The sequence below is a fragment of the Gopherus flavomarginatus genome, chromosome 4 (assembly GCF_025201925.1).
Source record: "Gopherus flavomarginatus isolate rGopFla2 chromosome 4, rGopFla2.mat.asm, whole genome shotgun sequence".
In the NCBI taxonomy this organism is placed as follows: Eukaryota; Metazoa; Chordata; order Testudines; family Testudinidae; genus Gopherus; species Gopherus flavomarginatus.
The window spans coordinates 70,023,550-70,044,338 of NC_066620.1; the positions used below are offsets into that span (position 1 = coordinate 70,023,550).

The 20,789-nt window shown below is 38.2% G+C and overlaps 1 protein-coding gene across 3 annotated transcripts in view; it reads left to right on the forward strand.

The window, feature by feature from the left end:
* Positions 1-20,789, forward strand: part of STRN (striatin) — a 113,777-nt gene that overhangs the window by 47,999 nt on the left and 44,989 nt on the right. For all 3 annotated transcript variants that reach the window (XM_050950294.1, XM_050950295.1, XM_050950297.1), the window contains exons 6-7: positions 11,494-11,626; positions 15,698-15,833. In XM_050950294.1, the coding sequence (XP_050806251.1) occupies positions 11,494-11,626; positions 15,698-15,833 (269 nt within the window). The remainder of the gene's footprint in view (positions 1-11,493; positions 11,627-15,697; positions 15,834-20,789) is intronic.

A 20,789-nucleotide genomic window follows, 5' to 3' on the forward strand; every position in this document is an offset into this window, starting at 1 on the left:
TATCTTGGCACCGGAGCACCAGGGCACCCAGTACATAAACCGCAAGGGGTACTTTTCCATGGTGCTGCAAGCGCTGGTGGATCACAAGGGACGTTTCACCAACATCCACATGGGATGGCCAGGAAGGGTTCATGACACTCGCGTCTTCAGGAACACTATTCTGTTTAAACGGCTGCAGCAAGGGAATTACTTCCCAGACCAGAAAATAACAGTTGGAGATGTTGAAATGCCTGTAGTTATCCTGGGTGACCCAGCCTAGCCCTTGATGCCATGGCTCATGAAGCCATACACAGGCAGCCTGGACAGTAGTCAGGAGCTGTTCAACTACAGGCTGAGCAAGTGCAGAATGGTGGTAGAATGTGCATTGGGCCGTTTAAAGGCACGCTGGCGCACATTACTCACTCGCTCAGACCTCAGCCAAACCAATGTCCCCATTGTTATTGCTGCTTGCTGTGTGCTCCACAATCTGTGTGAGAGTAATGGGAAGACCTTTATGGCGGGGTGGGAGGCTGAGGCAAATCAGCTGGCTGCTGATTACGCGCAGCCAGATACCAGGGCAATTAGAAGAGCACACCATGAAGCGGTGCACATCAGAGAAGCCTTGAAAACGAGTTTCATCACAGGCCAGGGTACGGTGTGACTGTTGTGTTTTTTTCCCCTTGATGAACCCCCACCTTGATTGACTCCTTCCCTGTAAGCAACCCACCCTCCCCCTTCGATTACAGCTTTCTTAAGGAAATAAAGTCACTATCGTTTAAAAATCATGTATTCTTTATTAAAAAGTCTTTATAATAAGAGGGAGAGAACTGACAAGGTATCCCAGGTGTGGTTTGGGAGGAGGATAGGAGGGAAGGAAAAGGCCACTAAAAATATTTCAAAGTAATGACAGCCCAACCAAAAGGCTGTCCACGGAGGTGGAGTGGGCGGGTGCACCAAGCCTTCCCCCACGCGTTCTTACACATCTGGGTAAGGAAGATATGGAACATGGTGAGTGGTGAGGGTGGTTACACAGGGGCTGCAGCGGCACTCTGTGACCCTGCTGCTGTTCCTGAAGCTCCACCAGACGTTGGAGGATGTCAGTTGGATCACGCAGCAGCCCTAGTGTTGCATCCCGCCACCGCATATCTTCCTGCCTACACCTCTGATCTTCCTGCCGCCACCTCTCATCTCGAGTGTCTCTCCTCTCCTCACATTCACTGACATCTTTCCTGTAATTTGGTACCACATCCTTCCACTCATTCAGATGAGCTCTTTCATTGTGGGTCACTTCCATGCTTTCTGAGAACATTTTGTCTCGCGTCTTGTTTTTCCTCCACCTTATCTGAGAGAGCCTTCGGGATGGAGTAGGGAGGCTTGAAAAATTTGCAGCTGCATGAGGGAGGTAAAAAAGGGAGAAAAGCATTTAAAAAGATACATTTCACAGAACAATGGTTATACTCTTTCACAGTGAACAACACTATTCACCTTACATAGCACTTGTGATTTCACTACAAGGTTGCATTTTGCATCTTAATATTGAGTGCCTGCAGCTCTGGTGTTACAGATTTCACAGACGCAGGTCCAGGCAGCAGAATTCAGCTTGCATGCGCCCATGGTAAGCCATTGTCTTTCGGCTTCTGCAGCCTTCATATACACAGTGCCCTCCTTTCCCAAATACCAAGCAAAGCCCGTTCAGTGTTGCTTCTTTCCTGTTAACATGCAGCAGCAGAAACCACCCACCCATCCAGTTCTCTGGGATGATCACTTTACCCCTCCTCCCACTGCGTGGCTGGTATCATGAAAGATCACTGCTAATCACTCCCCTTCCCCCCCACCGCGTGGCTGGTAGCAGGGAAGATCCCTGCCAGCCAAACGCAAAAAAGCTCAGCATCGTTACCGCCCCTCCCCTCTCGGCTACCTGCAAGGAAGGATTTCTTTTAAGCCGCAGGCAAACAGCCCAGTAGGAATGGCCATCTCTGTCCCCTTAATTAAATTCCTGAATTTCAACCAGGTTACCATGAACAATATCACTCTCCTGAGGATAACACAGCTAGATAAAGAACGGATGTTACTTGAATGCCAGCAATCACTGGGACCATACGCAGCTAGGCTTTGTCATGCAGTGATACCAGATTACTTGCTACATGCATGGCGTGGTCAAGTGTCCTACCATGGTGGACGGAATAAGGCTGCCTTGCCCAGAAACCTTCTGCAAAGGCTTTTGGAGTACCTCCAGGAGAGCTTCATGGAGATGTCCCTGGAGGATTTCCGCTCCATCCCCAGACATGCTAACAAACTTTTCCAATAACTGTACTGGCCGCGAATGTATCCCAAGTCCTCAGGGCAAATCAATCATTAAAAAACGCTTGCTTTTAAACCATGTTTTATATTTACAAAGGTACACTCACCAGAGGTCGCTTCCATGGCTTCATTGTCTGAGCTAGTGGCTTGGGAGGGCTGGGATGATAATTCTATCTGGGTGAGAAAAAGCTCTTGCCTGTTAGCACACACCACTCAGTTCTCCCCATCTGCAAGCTCGTCCTCCTCTTCCTCCTCCTCATCTTCTCTCTCCGCAGAATCCTCAGGCATGGCTGAGATTACCAGTCCCACCTCGGAATCCACTGACAGGGGTGGGATAGTGGTGGTGGACCTCCCTAGAATTGCATGCAGCTCAGCGTAGAAGCGGCATGTTTTCGGCCCTGCCCCAGACCTTTCATTTGCTTCTTTGGTTTTCTGGTAGGCTTCTCTGAGCTCCTTAACTTTCATTCTGCACTGCACTGAGTCCCTAGTGTGGCCTATCTCCATCATAGCCTTGGAAATTTTTTCAAATGTTTTTTCATTTTGTCTTTTGGAACGGAGTTCTGTTAGCACAGAATCCTCTCCCCATATAGCGATCAGATCCAGTACCTCCCGTGCGGTCCATGCTGGAGCTCTTTTTCTATTCTCAGGAGACTGCATTGTTAGCTGTGTTGATGAGCTCTACGTGGTCATCCTTGCTGGTGAGCTCTCCACGCTGGCCAAACAGGAAATGAAATTCAAAAGTTCGCTGGGCTTTTCCTGTCTACTTAGCCAGTGCCTCCGAGTTCAGATTGCTGTCCAGAGCGGTCACAGTGGTGCACTGTGGGATACCACCCGGAGGCCAATACTGTCGATTTGCAGCCACACTAACCCTAATCCGATATGGTAATACCGATTTCAGCGCTACTCCTCTCATTGGGGAGGAGTACAGAAACCGGTTTAAAGAGCCCTTTATATCGATATAAAGGGCCTCGTTGTGTGGACAGGTGCAGCGTTAAATTGGTTTAACGCTGCTAAAATCGGTATAAATGCATAGAGTAGACCAAGCCCTAGATTTAAAAAAAATGGAAAATGTGTTTTTTATTATTATTGAAATGTAAGTTGTTAGTAATAAGCTAATACCATTTTAGTTTGTATCAAATTAATACAGTAGGAAAAGTAGTACAAAAACTGACGGACGCTAAGTGAAGACCTGTTAGCAGTGAAATGTAGACCTTCAATACAGTAAAATAAGATGTGATGCTAAAGGGGCTTCTGTAATGTGATAACTTATAACTTTTCTCAGGACTTGAACAGGTCTAGGGTACCTTCCTATTACGTAATAATGTTACAGTAAAAGTACACAAATAATTGATTTGTAATCAAGGTGGATAAAAATCCATTTTTTATGAAAAGAGAATTTTTTTTTAAATTATATCTTTTTTTTAAAATAAATCTGCTTAAAGGAAATCTGAATTTAATACAGAATATGTTGAGGCCAAAACTTGCTATATTCTCTTAAAACATCTATATAAAAAATAAATGTGCTGAATCCATGAGCCTCTATCAAAAACTGAATTAAAAACTACTTTTCTATAAAGAAAGATGGTGTCCCCCTGTTTCTAGATTTTGAGGTCAAGCTTTATCAATATGGCACAATAAGTCAGCCTAAGTAACTCATTTTGAAGAGTCTTAGGCAAGTAGCAACTTATGTTCCAGTCATTTTCACTTAAGCATATTTGAAAATTTTCCCAGGCTGACCTGAAATAATCAGTTTAATTCACTGATTGCAGTTAGTCCATCTGTTTTAATTTATCATTTAAATGTAAATGTGAAATGGGTTAAATGTATATATCCAAAACATTTAAGGTTGTTCTGGTAATAAAAATAAATTTTATGTGCTGTTTTGTGTGTTTAAATTCTAATTATCATCCTAATACAGCTTGACACAAATCATGACCTAAAAGTTAATTATCTGGTAAAGGAAAAGAACAGCTTGGTTAAACGCCTGTCAGGGATAGTCTGGGTTTACTTGGTCCTGCCTCAGCACAGGCAGCTGGACGTGGTGACCTCTCAGGGTCTCTTCTAGCTCTACATTTCTGTGAGTCTGCATCTTTAAATAAGCAATATATCACTCAACATTTTCTAACATACTGAAAATGTACAATTAATATGAATCTGAAAATATTAATCTATATAATTGCTTAAGAAAATATATATATAAATAAAAACATACCTCCTAGATAGCAACATTGTGTATCAAATCTACCGTAAAGGCTCTATTATTGTATGTCCATGTATTTTAATGGTTTTTTCAGCCAATGAGAGTGCACCTTTCTTGGAAAATAACAAGTACAATTTGATTTAAAATGGATTATTTAAATATAGGCTTTCCACCTGATGCTTTTAAATCATGATTTAAATCAATCCACCATGGTGGCAGTCAATGTTTAATAAAAGGACTTGCCTACATGCCAATGGTGAATGAATTTGTCTGACAAATGCCGATCAAATTTTGCACTTGGGGATTCCCAGGAAGAGGATCAGATATGATGCTTTTAATACTGCCTGCTTCTAGCACAGTGTCTTGCATAAGACCATTGCACCAAGTGCAGCAATTGCTGTTGCTCCCTCAGCCTCCATCAGCTCTACTAGCTCACTGCCTTCCACCATACAGACAGACATCTCTTATTTCCCTCCTGTCCTCTACCAAATGTCTCTTACTGTTGTACGGATAAACCCTGTTGTCTTCCCCTGTCCCTGCATGCAATCCCAATGTCCAGATGTCAGGTTTCTGGAGGAAACAAGGATACTCTTCTCCTCTCAACATTGTAATCACTTTATTTTGTAGAGTTTTTTGTTTTGTTTTGTTTTTTTAAAAGAGGGGAAAATTCTTGTGCCTGGTGTGCATGCATCCATTATACCATATCTCATCTGACCTATGTTCATGGCCAGCATTTACTCCTGGGGGAATTCTGTGCTACTGCATACGTGCAGAAGTCATGACCCTCGCAGATTTCTTTGCTTGCCCACAGAAAATGGTGGGAAAGCAAAGGGAAGTCGCAGTGCAGGCACATCGGTTGGGATGCCCGGAGCAGCCAGCAGAGATAAATCTCCATGTGGGGGCTGGGGATGCCCCACCAGGTGGCTCTTATCCTGTGTTGAGCTCAGCTACTAGTCTGAGCTGGGCTGGGGGTGGGGAAGGATGAGACTTGTTCTTCCTCTGCTAGGAGTGGTTGGGGCCAGGTCAGACCCACCCCCAGAATCCTCCCTGACTGCAGGAAGCTCCACATGCTTTCCCACACCCCACTTCCTGCCCCCATTGCTCCTCAGCTGGGGTGTAGGGGGAGGTCATTGTTTGGGGAACTGCCCCCCATCTGCCCATCCCCCAAGCATCCAGACCCTCCCCCCATACCCAAACCTCTCTGCCAAACCTCACCCCCCTGCCCCAGACCCCCTCTCAAGCCCTGGCTCCCTCACCAATCCCCACCCTCTCTGCATCTGGACCTCCATCTCTGCACCAAGACCATCCCCGCTGAGCCCTCCCATACTTCAACCCCCACGCTGATGAGTCCCTCAACCCTACTGCCCCAACCAACTGCACCCAGACCTCCACCCCACCAAGCCCCACTCCCCCAGAACCCAGACCCCCTGCTGAACCCCCAACCACCTTCGTGCAGCCAGTAGCCTGTGCTTCCCACTGCTATCCTGGAACTTCTACATCTATTTATTAACAAATACAATTTTCAGAATTTTGCAGAATTTTAAAATATTGTGCTCCAGAATTATTATTTTTTGGCTCAGAATTTTTAATTTTTTAGTGCAGAATTTTGTAAGAAGTACCAGTATTCTAACGTTCAGTGCTGTAGTGTTGGCTATAAATGCTACATCTCTGTGAGAATGGGAAAATTTCCATGAAGAAGCTGGGAATGCTTGGGGTGACTGTGGTAGGAGGCTGCTTTTATTCATCTCAGTGTTCCTGTGTGGGGAGGAGGAGGGTAGCAGTAGGCAGAGCTGCTGCTGAAGTAGTACTGTGAAGACTGTCACTTTCTTTTCTAATAGACTGAAATGCTTATTTGAAGATCTGTGAGTTTCTAACTACTTCAGAAAATTGTTTTAAGTCTGGATAGTCTCAACTTTTCACATGTTGATGTTGGATTTCCAGTAGATTTGGAGCACCATGCTCAACTTACTCCAACTGTCTGAAAATCACTTAAGTAGGAGCTGAAGTTTTTCCTGCTCATCGTATAGTATATCAGTAGTCACTAGACATATGGCTAAATATTTGTCTTTTTACACATTTCTGTATATCTGCTAATATACAGATCCTCATGAACACTTTAACACTCAAGAACATCATGTGGATTTGGGATGCTTCCTGGAAGATTTTGATTCCATTTATGAAAACATTATTTTGATAGCCTGACATTGATAATCCTGTTCCCATATGTTTCATGGCATTTAAAAGGGGAGCTATGTTCACTTTCTTCAGATCAACCCACTTGCATTGCGGAAGATAAGTACAACTTCTCAGCATGAATGAACTCAAACAGATACTAAAAATAACTTTCTATTAACATTTGAAATTTCCAATGCCTGCAGTGAGCAGAATGAGAGTTTTTCCCACATCAAAGTTTTATGTCATTAAACCAAACAAATGGAAACTGCCTCACTAAAACGTCATATGTAGCCTTGTACAACATGAAAGTATTTAAGTATCTTTAGCTTATTCCTTAAATCTCATAATTAATCAAGTTAATTCACCTTAACTGAATCCTAGGTAGTCCAAATTAATTTCTTTTTGAGGATATTTTTTTATTATTGACAGAAGAATAAACATGTCATAGAATAAAATTGATTAAATGGAATAAAGGAATAAAATATCCAATAATAAAATAGATAATTTATGATGCTGAGGACTTGATAAAGGGGCTCAAAGATGAGAAACTGCATTGAAATGGCCAATCGAAACTTATTCCAAGAGTCCGAACATTTGTTAGAAAAACACTTTTTTAAAGGTTAAGGCTGATTTGGGCTATACTCTCTCTCTAACCTCAAACTGGATTTGCACCTTTTTATTTTAATAAGGCTGGTTTCTGTTTCACATCTTACACATGAGCAAAATAAACTCAAGTCAGCACTGTCATGGAATCTGCTCCCTAACATCAGGAGAATAATTAAGCATTTTCCCATGACCCTGATTTATTTTCTGGAGTAAAATAAACCATTCCCACCAGGACTTAAGCAACTAAATGTCTTTCTACTCCAAAAGACAGACGACCGAGTAATTCCTGCATCCATAAATCCTCTTAGCACTTACACATTTAATCAACCTGCTCTTTGTGTACTGGCTGATGAACATACATAGTGTGTGTTAGCATGCTTATAAAATGGTTTATTGAAAAAAAAAATTAAACCTCTGAATTTAATTGGAGGAAGGAAATAATGCCAAAATAGTGTGTGAAGTAGACACGAATAGTAAATAAAAACAATTATAACATTGAAAAACTATTTTATTTTTAAAAATCACTTTTTATTTCCCCTCCTTTCCTCTGTTCCTATCTCCCTCTTGCTTTGACATGAGTGGGGCTTCAAAACAGTTGTTTTTGCCGCACCCAGACACACACACCAGATGAGCTTAAACAGGGCTTCTGAAGGAAAACTACTGGGCCAGTTGGCTTTAGTGGATTATTAGGAGTAATGCTTCAAACAACAAGCAACACCTTACTGTGTTCTTTGAAGTCACACTCTTACTGATCCAATGAAGACATTCGGGCCAGTGACAACAGCTTCACTTTAGAAGCATCTCTCGTTCCACTGCCACACATCTGTGACCAGGACTGGTCCCTTGTTCTTGGAAACCTCATACAAGGCACTTATGGCGTGAAGAGGAAGAGACAAAAAAAGTTAAGAAATAAAGGAGAGGGAAGTAGAGAGAAGGAGAGGGATGAATAGGGAAGTAACTTTTAAAGGTTGCCCCAATTATTTTTTACAAAAATTGTTTGTGGTGTGGTCTGGCTAGTCAAGTGGCTGTATCTTTTCATGTACATTTGTAGGGACATAATTATATGGGCTGAAAGCTTCTTCAGTCAGTAAACTTGCAGTTTACATCCAAACCATTTTGTAAGTATTACTTCCTACTTTTATTTAGTTTTGCATTGTTTCTTATATAGTGTATGTTAATTCATTAGAACTTTCAAAGAGATTATGACAGATTGTCTAGCCTGTCGTCAATTTATACACAAGGTAAAAATTATATTAAAGCGGTTCTACAGTTTTATTTGGTGACGTATTTCCTTATTTTTAGTTATGCTGCATTATAAAGGGCCTGGCTCTCTGCATGGTAATGAAAATTCTTCAAAGTGTTTGGAGTCACTAGTCATAGAAAAGAATAAGCTAATTGATATGTATGCATGTGTTTTCTGTACTCAGTCTGAGACACAGCTTAACTAAGATTTTGGCAGGCTTAAAAGAACTTTCATACCATGAGAAGGGAGTTTTTAAAGATACTATGGCCTCAAATTTGAACAGATTTTGTTGATAGGAAGAGATAAGGAGTCAACAAAAAATAGCTTAGGAAAGTGATGTAACATATATTTGAGGCCCAAAGCAGGCCTTGGAGAGAACAAAAAGCTGTATTTTCTGTAAGGGGAGAGGGGATTTTGCTAAAACACACTCTCTCGCCCCTCTCTCTACCCTAGGTCATGTAAAACCTTTCTGGTACTCTAGATTAGGCCTTTGAAACTGGAGGTCAGACAGACTTTTTCTTTATTGGCCTGCTTAAACATTTTTTAGTCTAAGGAGAGCCTGTATTTAACTGTTTTATTTTGTGAATTTCCTCTGGTTCTGTAATTTACCAATAAAGTCTGTTTTGATTTAAGACAGTCTGTCTTCAGTCTTTGATACTGTTAGTCACTGACAAGAGTCTCTGAGAAGAAACTAACCTCTTCCCTTGTGGAAGGGAGGGCATAGATTCAAGAAAGATTCAAGGTGGGAGGTAATTAAGATCTCAGGTATCATTACAAAGATAATAACTGTCTGTAATATAATATTAAATTTAATTTTAAATTATAAAATATTATGGGTCATGTTAGAAGCAGCAAAGAAAATTCAATATGCTCTTAGTGGCATCATCATACAAAAAAGTGAGTTAAACTTTAGTGTCCTGTGTTTTACAGTTTACTGTGTTTAAACCAGCTCCTAAATTAGACCTTGAAAGCCAGATGGACATTATATGTTTTGGACTAGTATCTTATGTTTTAAGGTTTTGACCAACTGGCTCCCAAGCCAAAATTTTTGCTGGAAAAACAGTTCAAGGCAGGAATTGAAGTTGGTTGCTGGTATGGTGAGACCAGTCATATCAGAGATAGCTTTAAATGATATCTATGGAGTATTTCTAAAAGAACAGAATTGAGGGCAGAGGTGTATGCTCTACATTATCTCAAAGAGGATTGGGAGTTCTGTGAGGATAGTTATGGTCTCTATTCCAAAAGGGAGTCAGTTCAGATATTTCCCAAATCTGAAATCATTAAAAAAGCATATTGCACCGCCTGGTCCTCTTACCCTCAGTGTGTGTGCAAGGAATTTCCCCTGCACAGTTATGAGTCCATAAAGGTGCTATAGGGAGAGGTGCCCTCAGCTGAGTCCTGTTTTTCCCCCTCTCATTTAATGCAGCAGTTCCTACTTCGTCTGCTTTTGTCGGTATCCTGCTGTTCAGCCTTTTGTCATTATCACGATTACACTTCACACATCAACCAACTTTCAAACACAGGTTTCACTTTCAACTATTTAAAACATTTTCTTCTGGTATTCTAGTATAATTGGTAATGTAAAGTTGAAATCGATTTCATTTTTTTATCTGAGTTAAAAGTAATTTCAGTTACTACCCTTATCCTTGAGCAGTCCTGCCAATTTTCTTCACATACTCGTAATTTTTAATGATTTTCACTCTCCTGTTGCTGTGTGAAGGCCCATACGAACAGTAAAGGAAGCTGACTAAAGAAGGGTAAATCTTGAAACTGACTTTACACAAAGTGCTGTTGAATGCACAATGTAAAACAAACTAAAAAATAGATAAGATTCCTCTCATATTTTTCAGTTAACAGCATTTTTAGACATCACTTGTAAGTCAGTCAGTAAAAAATTAGATATTCATGTGATTTGCCAAATGGCAAGAATACCACAAGTAAAAGCATTAGGTGCTAATGCAATTAGATTGCCAAATCTCCCAGAGCACAAGGCAGAGACAATATGTCTGCAAGGTGAAGCTTCATTTCTCCGTATACCTCTAGGAGTTGGAGATTTTTCCACTTGTTTCCATCTTTATTTAGCTATCCTACCAGAATCTTTGTTCAGACTTCTGTCCCAGTGCGAGTAGTGTTAGACTGATTTGGTTTTATGGATTCTTGTTCATCGTAGGAGTTTGAAGAACTGATTCGCTAATTGTGTTTAATCTTAGGATCTCTTTTACTGTACTGCATGTTCATCAACATTACCTTGATTAATGGTCACAGGCTCTAGCTTGGATTCTTTCTCTTAACAGTTGTTGACATAGCAACCCTTCCTGTTCCAGAGACATTTTCTGGATTTTTGCCAGAATTGACAAAAGTAAGGTTAGCAAAATTATATTTTGTTGAATGTTAACTGCTCTTTAGAGCCCCTACTACATACTTGAGTCTTAAACAGATTTTTTTTCATTGAACTGTTTTACAGTAGCAAATTTAGTGCTCATCAAAGGTGTGTGATTGATGGGTCTGGAGCCTTCTGTTTCCCAGCAAGAGGGAGGCATCACAGGAAGCAGTGAAGTCATATTTTGCTCCGCCACATTACTGTGCTCCTCTGAATGCATGAAAGCTAGCTTGGCTGTCTTGGCTCATTCAATCCTTGTGCTTCCTACTGCAGCTTCCAAGAAGGGTGCCAGTTGTGCTGGTGGTTTGTGATGTGGGTCCAGCTGGAAACTGTTCTAAAATACTTCAAAAAATTGAAGCAGCCAAGTGGGGAATTGCAGCTGAGTAAGAAATAATTACAAAGCGTAAAAAAAAAAAAAAAAAGACCCATCATTAATATTATATTGTTTGCCCACAAATATAATTACATATAATCATTGTCCAGTTTTACCAACTGACTTATTTTTATCTTGCAGAGTACTGGTCATTACAGAACAAAACAACCAGATTGGTGAATGCAATTTTTTTTTTGTTTTTGCTCTTCTTTATTCAAAATATGTTTTTTGTCCAGGAAACCAGAATTGACAGACTCTGCCTCTCTGCTAGAGACCTTCAAATTTCTTGAAAATGCAGCTGCAGATTTCAGTGATGAAGATGAGGATGAAGATATTGAAAGAGAGAAAACAATGATTGATACCTCAACGGTGGGTCAAAAAAACCTCATTGTTGAAAAACTTGTGGTGAACAGAAAAGTAAAAGGAAAGTGTGAGGTTAAGAAAACGTAAACAGGTTGATTCTCTGTTACTTATACATATGCATCTGCATGTGCCCCATGCAAATTATTGAATGTACCCCATATATGACTAAATGTAAATCTGCCTAGTTGGGTGTGCAAGATTGGAAGCATGAGATACGCGCTTCTGAGTGTGTGTGCACAAAGTAAACTTGCCTACTTGGAGCTTGAAAATGATCCCCAAATGTTACTTTTTACTCTTCTTTGGTCTATTCTGTTAGCTTTTATATATATATATATATATATATATATATATATATATATATATATATATATATATATATATATATATATATATATATAATTAAACAAAAACAAAAACCTCTTGCTCTATTTGAATCCAGAAGTTTGTGAACCTAATTATTTTTAATGAACATCTGATCAATTTTATTTTTTAGGAACCACACACCTTCTAATTCAATCTTCCTTCTTTTGATGTTGAGAAGTATAATCTGTAATGCTAAATCAGAAATCCATTTGATGTGAAATATTTGCTTATATTGGCTTAAAACTTTTAAACTAATTTGAGGAAAATGCTTTTTGCAGTTTCCCAAAACGTATTACATTTCATTTTTAGCAGCTTGTAGAGAATCTTAAAGTAAATGTACCTGTAATATATGAATAAACCCAACCCTATTTAACCCAATCCCTTTTTGTTTTGTCAAATTGTTATGATTATAAGAAGCACACAGAATCTTTTTCAGGGGAAAAGGCAATACACCATGTTTATTGAAGATACAACAATTAGCATATGCATTCAATCACACCACACACAGACACACACTGTCCTGCCAAGCAATGTTATAGTTATCAGTCCAGAGTCCAGATCAATCTAGTGGCCACCTAGGTTGATCACCGGTAGGGAGGAGCTGGGTTCCATCGGTCGCGACACGATGCTCTGGGGAAGTCTTGGCAGGACGAACCCAGTGTTTCATGAACAAGGCACCCTGTTTATATAGTGATTTTCCTGCATTGGGACCAATGAATTTTGCACCGTCATGCTGTAATCAATTGTTGTTTGACAAGTGCTTGGTTTTTTAAATGTTTTGTTTTTTATTTTTATTTTTTTTTAAGTTTCTCAGGGAGTTATCCCATGCTGGTTGTAATTACAGCTTTCTTGTCGCCATTGATAGGTGCCTGTCTCATTTTTAGAGTCTTTAATATGTCCTTCTCTGACATTTTAATAGGGGCATGTTGCAGCCTCTTGGCGCCCTTGTATCTGTCTCCAGTTCCTCCCTAGACCATCTGGTTAAGCAATGGTCTTTACACTTATCTCGTAACACACACATTCCTCATTCACACACAACACAAAATTAATTTATACAGAATATTTTGAACAGGAACATCAAGTTGCAATGCAAAAGAAAGCAATTAGACATTCTTTTACTTATTTTAAAATGCTAAACCTACAACAAATTGGTGACCCTCAAAGGTCTGTCACTGCCTTGAAATCAGCACAGACACAGATTCTGACTGATGTATCTTTACCAGTGGCCCATTAGGTCATTTCTTTCTGTTATTCAAAAAGAGTAGGCTGGCAGGATATGATCAAATCATACACCAATACATTTAATACATGTTACATTATTTTTCTTTCTTTCATTCTAAATTATATAAAATACAAACAATACTACTACAAAATGACTAAACTTCTTTTTGAGTATACAATGTATGGTAAGATTACAATTGATCAAATGAAAATGTCTGAAAATTTTGTCCTAATAAATCATGTTTGTCTAATCAGTTAGTGGTATTTAAATATAATTTTAAAATAATGGACCAATTAGTAGTTTGATGGTACAATGGTGATTGACTGTGGAAGTACAAATAAATGCCCTTTCTTTCTCTATCATCAAGGGACTGCCATCTGTAACAAACAAATTTACTTTCTGCAGATCTAAAAATTTTTTTTCAATAAGTCTTTTACCTTTGCAAAAATTATCTCTCCTGGGTGTGTTTCTAATCGTATGAAGCACAAAAATTCTTCCTTGAAAATTTCACCATCATAAAATCTAAAAAACAGTGATAGCTGGGCAGTGTCATTAAATCGCTTGATTCAACCTCTTTTAGAGATGTGTATTTGGCATTTTTAAAACCATAAAGCAGTGCTGACAGACAATCCTTGTAATTTATCTCCAGTCTTCACACTGCCATAGAATTAGGCAGGGAAACTTGCTTTACATGGTTCACAATGTCATCTTTTCCTATTTGACGGAGATAAAAACAGTCATAGGCAAATAGTAGGCTCTAAAGTTCTACATTGTTTTAATTATAAACATTTTTTTAAGGGGAGCTGGTGGGCCACACAGGAAGCCTTGATGGAACACATTTGGCTCCGAGGCTGCCTATCGAGTATCGCTGCACTACTGCTTAGATCGGCTTAACTATGCCACTCAGTGGTATGGATTTTTCATGTAGTTATGTCAACCTAATTTTTAGTATAGATCAAGCCTAAGTGAAATAAGTACTGCTCAAAAGCAGTTTTTTCTTTGAAATAGAGGCCATTAAAATTGACAATATATAACAACTAATATCTATAAATAACAAACCTAAGTCACTGGTTAATTAAGTGACTTTAACGTAGACAGTCCACTTTTGTTGTAGGAAAAATACATTTTGTTTGACTAGTATATTATGAATTAGTGTAGCTTAGAACTTTTTGTTTTTTAATAAATTACTGAGATGGTGTTAATGACCAAAGAAAATCCAACTTACGAGTGATAAAAGCATAGATGGTGATGGTAAAATGTGCAACAAATAGGCAAGGTCATCAGCACCATTTTGCCCAGCAAAGATGAATCTGAACAAATCAGAAGACAGCAGCTACTCAACAGACTCTCACCTCTATGTTTTTGTGTGTATCTATAAGGTGGGGAACATCAAAGACAAATCTGGACATCAAAAACTGTGATTTCAGAAAAGTAGAGCCTGTCTGGCCACTGATACTTGCTTTTCTTGATGCTTTTGTGAAGTCCTGCATGCACTTTTGCCCTCTTGTAAAAAAAAACAACCACTGTGCATTTATTTTGGACTAAAATCCTTTCATGTATGTTTATACACAAGCTACTTGTTGTGACATTACCCATGGTACAGTCTGGATAGGTGGATAGCTGTCCCCCCTCAATTCTCAAACCTGGAGTGCTTCTTACACTGCTATGCTGTGAGAGCAACCACTCCGTTTGCTCACACACAAACTCCAGCTATATTGTATGAATGCTGTAGCTAGCCACTCCTGAATTACACTGCAGGACAAAACCAGTCCCAGACTTTCCCCTAAAAATATACGTCTTGTACTGCCCAAATGAAGTTTCCCAAATATTTCATTCCAAAAACACATTGTTTAGATAAAACAAGTTTATTAACTAAAGAAAGATAAGTTTTAAGTGATTACAAGAAATGAGTCATATAGGTCAGAATTGGTTACAAGTAAATAAAAGGTAAAACGCATCTAATACTGAACTTAAGCTAAATGAATTCAAAGCAGTCTCAGTAATGTTATACAGTAGACTCTTATAACTTTACATACAATGTTGCCACACATATTTTACCAGGACAATAATAATCAGCACATTATGAGTTTTCAAAGGATACCTCATAAGCCATACTTTGTACTAAATCCATTATAGTTTTGTAAAAAGGGTGAACATAGGAATACAGACTGTCAACACTTGTAGACTGTATCCCTGGTAAATTACCAGTATAGCCCTTAATGTGTTTTGGTTGTGTATTGACTACTTTAGGGTGTGAAAAATTGTTGTTTTAGACAGGACTTTCCTTTAGTTTTACAGTTTGAATAAATCAAATGTGTTTACTTTGTCCTGTTTCCCCCCTGCCCCTGCTGCTAAAATACAGGTACCCTATGTTGTTGTTTTTTTTTCCTGCCTCTGTTCTAACTTTATTAGTTCCACATGTGAAAGCAAATAGTGCTGGTAGATACAAAGTTGTATTTTTAGTTTAATTTAGCTTTTTTCTTTTTATTTAGATGGTGAGGAGAAGAGTGGTGTCTGATAGCAGTGAAGACAGAGATACAGAAGAAGCTTTGAAAGAATTTGACTTCTTGGTTGGATCAGATGATGGAGATGGAGAATCTAGAAGTTCAGGAGATGGAACTGACTGGGGTAAGAGAGCTTAGGGGATCACACCATAAAAACAGAAAATGAGTCAAGCATAAAAATTGAACAATATTTTGCCAAGATCGCAACATCTTTAAAGGAGCTCTACTGTAAATCTTTGGGTGGTAGCCTGAGATATTGTTACTTTTCTGTATGCAGCTTTATGTACAGATTTTTAAGATATTCATATTAAAATTCAGTTGTCTCTATTAAGTAATAATGCAAATAAATATAGTTTAAATAATCTTTATAGAGTGCCAATACCTTTTCTATCTATCCAAACTATAGAAGCCCTATAAAAAGTTGTTTTGTCAGATTGTAAACATGAATATGAGAGGTTTTTAATATTCTTCCCTTCCTCCCACTTTAATACAGAAAACAATGTGAGTCATAAAGATTTAATTTATTTTTTTTCCATTCAAATGGCAGCAATTTGAGCAGTTTGGTCTATTCTGTTGCTCAAATTCCTTTGAAAAGATAGCAGACATATATTTAAATCCTACTTAGTTAGAAAGAGAATTTCATAAACTATTGTCTAGTAATATTTGGTTCAAGTTAATATCTTGCAGCCAGGTTATCAGAACCCAGTTTACTTTGAAGAATTGATTACTTAAGCCCCAGCACACTACGTAGACTAGCTGCATGCCAAGCTGATAGATTCTGAGGATATTTGGCCCAGTATGTAAAAGGTTGAGAGGCTGCAGTTAACTCTGATGGTGGGAGAACGTGAGCTCCCCAAGCTCCCCTCATAGCCCAGTGCATATCTCTAACTCTCTCACCATTCATTAACTCTCTCACCATTCATTAACTGGTTACAAGGAAGAAGAAAGCTTTACTTGAGCTTTAGGCTTGCAGTAACCCTAAATGTACTGAAATCACTGGGCCTTGGATTGGACTGTAAATAGTTACTTTAAATACAGCTACAAGAATTCCCTTAAGTAATTAAAAGGATATGATTCTTCCCCAAAAATAATTCTTGAAAGACATACTGGTATTTGCTTTTTTTATAATTAAACCTTCGTCTTTTCTGCTTTCTGAGCATACTGTATCTATCACTTGTGCCACTGAAATGTGAATAGGTTGAGTGTGTCAGTTATCAGTCCTATTTAATTTAAGGTGTTAAATAAATTCTTAACATTGACAGCTCAGTACAGATTTACAAAACATTTACTCTTCCAACCCCCCCCCCGGACCCCAAAAAATGTTTGTTATGGAAAGTTATAATTTCCTTTATAGTAGTATGTTTTCAATCCTTGTAAAATTGGATCCAAAGGAGGTTTTCAATTCTTTATATCACAGCTTGTAATTACAGTTATAATAGTCTGTCTGCATAAGCTGCCGCAATGTCATTATAAATCCTTTATCAACTCATTTAAGACACTTATTTGATTTAAATGAAATGAAAAATTAAAGGTAATAATGTCTTATAACTTAATATATTGAAAATAGGGGGAAAAGAGATGGTAAAGTTGTTTAAAAATTGCTTTCTAGTTTTGAACAGTACATTTTTTGCAACAAAAATTTCCTGAACATTTTTAATAGTAATTTATTAAACAGGTACAATACAATGCCATAACTGACTACTTTTGAGAGCCTATAGAGTTGATCAGATCTGTTATTTCTAAACTAGAAAGCATTTACATACTAGTTCAAAATCCACTTTGTAAGATGGATTAAATATGATGTATGGTACATGCAGGAAGTATGTAAGTGTGTATTATTATCATAGGCATGCCATAGAATATTAACATCTGAAGTAGTTTGCTGACAACTCTGCCATCTATGTCTTGCATATTTCTAAACATTTTTTGCCAAAGAAGAGCACAAATTCCATGTCAAATCTGGGGAAGAAAATCATGATCAGCTAAAACTTCTCTCCTGATTTCAGAAATGATGGCCTGCTGTCCACAAACAAAACTGCCCTGCCCTGCCATTAAATGTAATGCTGCTTATATTTCATGATCCATTTTTATTCTACCTCTGTATTACACTTCTGGGAATGACTCCAGTGCTGATGTGGGGAATAGTTCTTAACTTCTACCCCCAGCAAATCACCAGACTTGCGGAGACTGGGGAAAAATCTGCGGTGAAGAAACTGATACACTCTCCTTTTCCCTTCCCTCACAATATATGTGGAAAAGATCCACACATAGAGTAGACCTTCTGTACATTGGTCAAAATGACTTAGCCCATCGATGGCCCGTAATAGTTTAGCCTCTTCTCTAAGAACTTGTTTAACTATTGATATTTCTCCATTTTCAAAGGTGTTCCAAAAATAATTAATTCTTAGCTCAACTATTTGTTTCCTTAATTAATTAATCTATCACCCATCGACGTAACTCATCTTTGATCGCTGTTTTTTGTATCATAATTCTATCAAAATCCAATGTGTTAGTCTCTTCCAGTTTATTAGAATTTATAAATACTTCCTCCATGGATGTGTTAATGTCTTCACCTCAATATGAGGCGAAGAAAGCATTTATATCAGTGGCTCTCAACCAGGGGTACATATACCCCTGAGGGTATGCAGAGGTCTTCCAGGTGCTACATCAACTCATCTAGATAGTTGCCTTGTTTTACAATGGGCTAAAAGCACTATCAAAATCAGTACAAACTAAAATTTCATAAAGACAATTACTTTTATGCTACTCTATATATTATATCAGTGTTTCTCAACCGGGGGTTGTCATGATTTATTTTATAATTATATTGTAAAAATGAGAAAGTAAGCAATTTTTCAGTAATATTGTGCTGACACACTTTTGTATTCTTATTAGGGCTGTTGATTAATCACAGTTAACTTGCAATTAACTGGAAAAAAACTAACTACTATTAAAAAATTAATCTCAATTAATCGAAGTTTTAATCACACCATTAAACAATAGACTGCCAATTTAAATGTATTAAATATTTTGGATGTTTTTCTACATTTTCAAATATATTGATTTCAATTACAACACAGAATACAAAAGTGTACCGTGCTCACTTTACATTATTTTTCTTACAAATATTTGCACTGTAAAAATAACAAAAAATAGTATTTTTCAATTCACCTCATACAAGTACCATTGTGCAATCTCTTTATCATGAAAGTGAAACTTACAAATGTAGATTTTTTTGATAACATAACTGCACTCCATAACAAAACAATGTAGAACTTTAGAGCCTACAAGTCCACTCAGTCCTACTTCTTGTGCAGCCAATCACTAAGAGAAGCAAGTTTGTTTACATTTATGGGAGATAATGCTGCCCGCTTCTTATTTACAATGTCACCCAAAAGTGAGAACAGAAGTTTGCAATGCTGCTACAAAAGTGCCATGCAAGGTATTTGTCTCAGGGATGCTAAACATTTGTATGCCCCTTCATGCTTTGGCCACCATTCCAAAAGACATGCTTCCATGCTGATGACACTCGTTTAAAAAAAATGCGTTAATTAAATTTGTGACTGAACTCCTTGGGGGAGAATTGTATGTCTCCTGCTCTGTGTTTTACCTGCATTCTGCCATATATTTCATGTTATAGCAGTCTCTGATGATGACCCATCATGTGGTTCGTTTTAAGAACCCTTTCACTGCAGATTTGGCAAAACGCAAAGACGGAACCAATGTGAGATTTCTAAAAATAGCTACAGCACTCGACCCAAGATTTAAAAATCTGAAGTGCCTTCCAAAATCTGAGAGGGATGAGGTGTGGAGCATGCTTTCAGAAGTCTTAAAAGAGCAAAAAGAACAGGAGTACTTGTGGCACCTTAGAGATTAACAAATTTATTTGAGCATAAGCTTTCATGGGCTACAGCCCCACTTCATGAGATGCATGTAGTGGAAAATACAGTAGGAAGATTATAAGTATAATTATACACACACACAAAGAACATGAAACAATGGGTGTTACCATACACACTATAAGGAGAGTGATCAGTTAAGGTGAGCTACTATCAGCAGGAGAGAAAAACTGTTTGTAGTGGTAATGAAAATGGCCCATTTCCAGCAATTGACAAGGAGATGTAAGGAACTGGCAGAGGGGCATATACCATCATCTGCCAGCAATGCCCCTCTGCCATGTACATTGGCCAAACCGGACAGTCTCTACGTAAAAGAATAAATGGACACAAATCAGATGTCAAGAATTATAACATTCATGTTGGAGAACACTTCAGTCTCCCTGGCCACTCGATTACAGACCTAAAAGTCGCAATATTACAACAAAAAAACTTCAAAAACAGACTTCAATGAGAGTCTGCTGAATTGGAATTAATTTGTAAATTGGACACCATCAGACTAGGCTTGAATAAAGACTGGGAGTGGATGGGCCATTACACAAAGTAAAACTATTCACCCATGCTTATTCTCCCCCCCCACACACACACAAACACACTGGAATGGTGGTTGAAGCATGAAAGGACATATGAATCTTTAGCAAATCTGGCACATAAATATCTTGCAATGCTGGCTACCATGGTGCCATGCGAACGCCTGTTGTCACTTTCAGGTGACATTGCCAACAAGAAGCAGGCAGCATTATCTCCAGCAAATGTAAACAAACTTGTTTGTTTGAGCAATTGGCTGAACAAGAAGTAGGACCGAATGGACTTTTAGGATCTAAAATTTTACATTGTTTTATTTTTGAATGCAGTTATTTTTTGTACATAACTTCACATTTGTAATTTTAACTTTCATGATAGAGATTGCACTACAGTACTTGTATTAAGTTAATTGAAAAATACTATTTATTTTATTTTTATAGTGCAAATATTTATAATGAAAAATAAATTTAAGTGAGTACTGTACACTTCGTGTTTTGTATTATAATGGAAATCAATATATTAGAAAATGTGAAGAACATCCAAAAATATTTATATAAATGGTATTCTATATTGTTTAAACGCGTGATTAATTGCGATTGATTTTGTTTAATTGCTTGACAGCCATAATTCTTATGTCTCATTTTGTAAGCAAGTAGTAT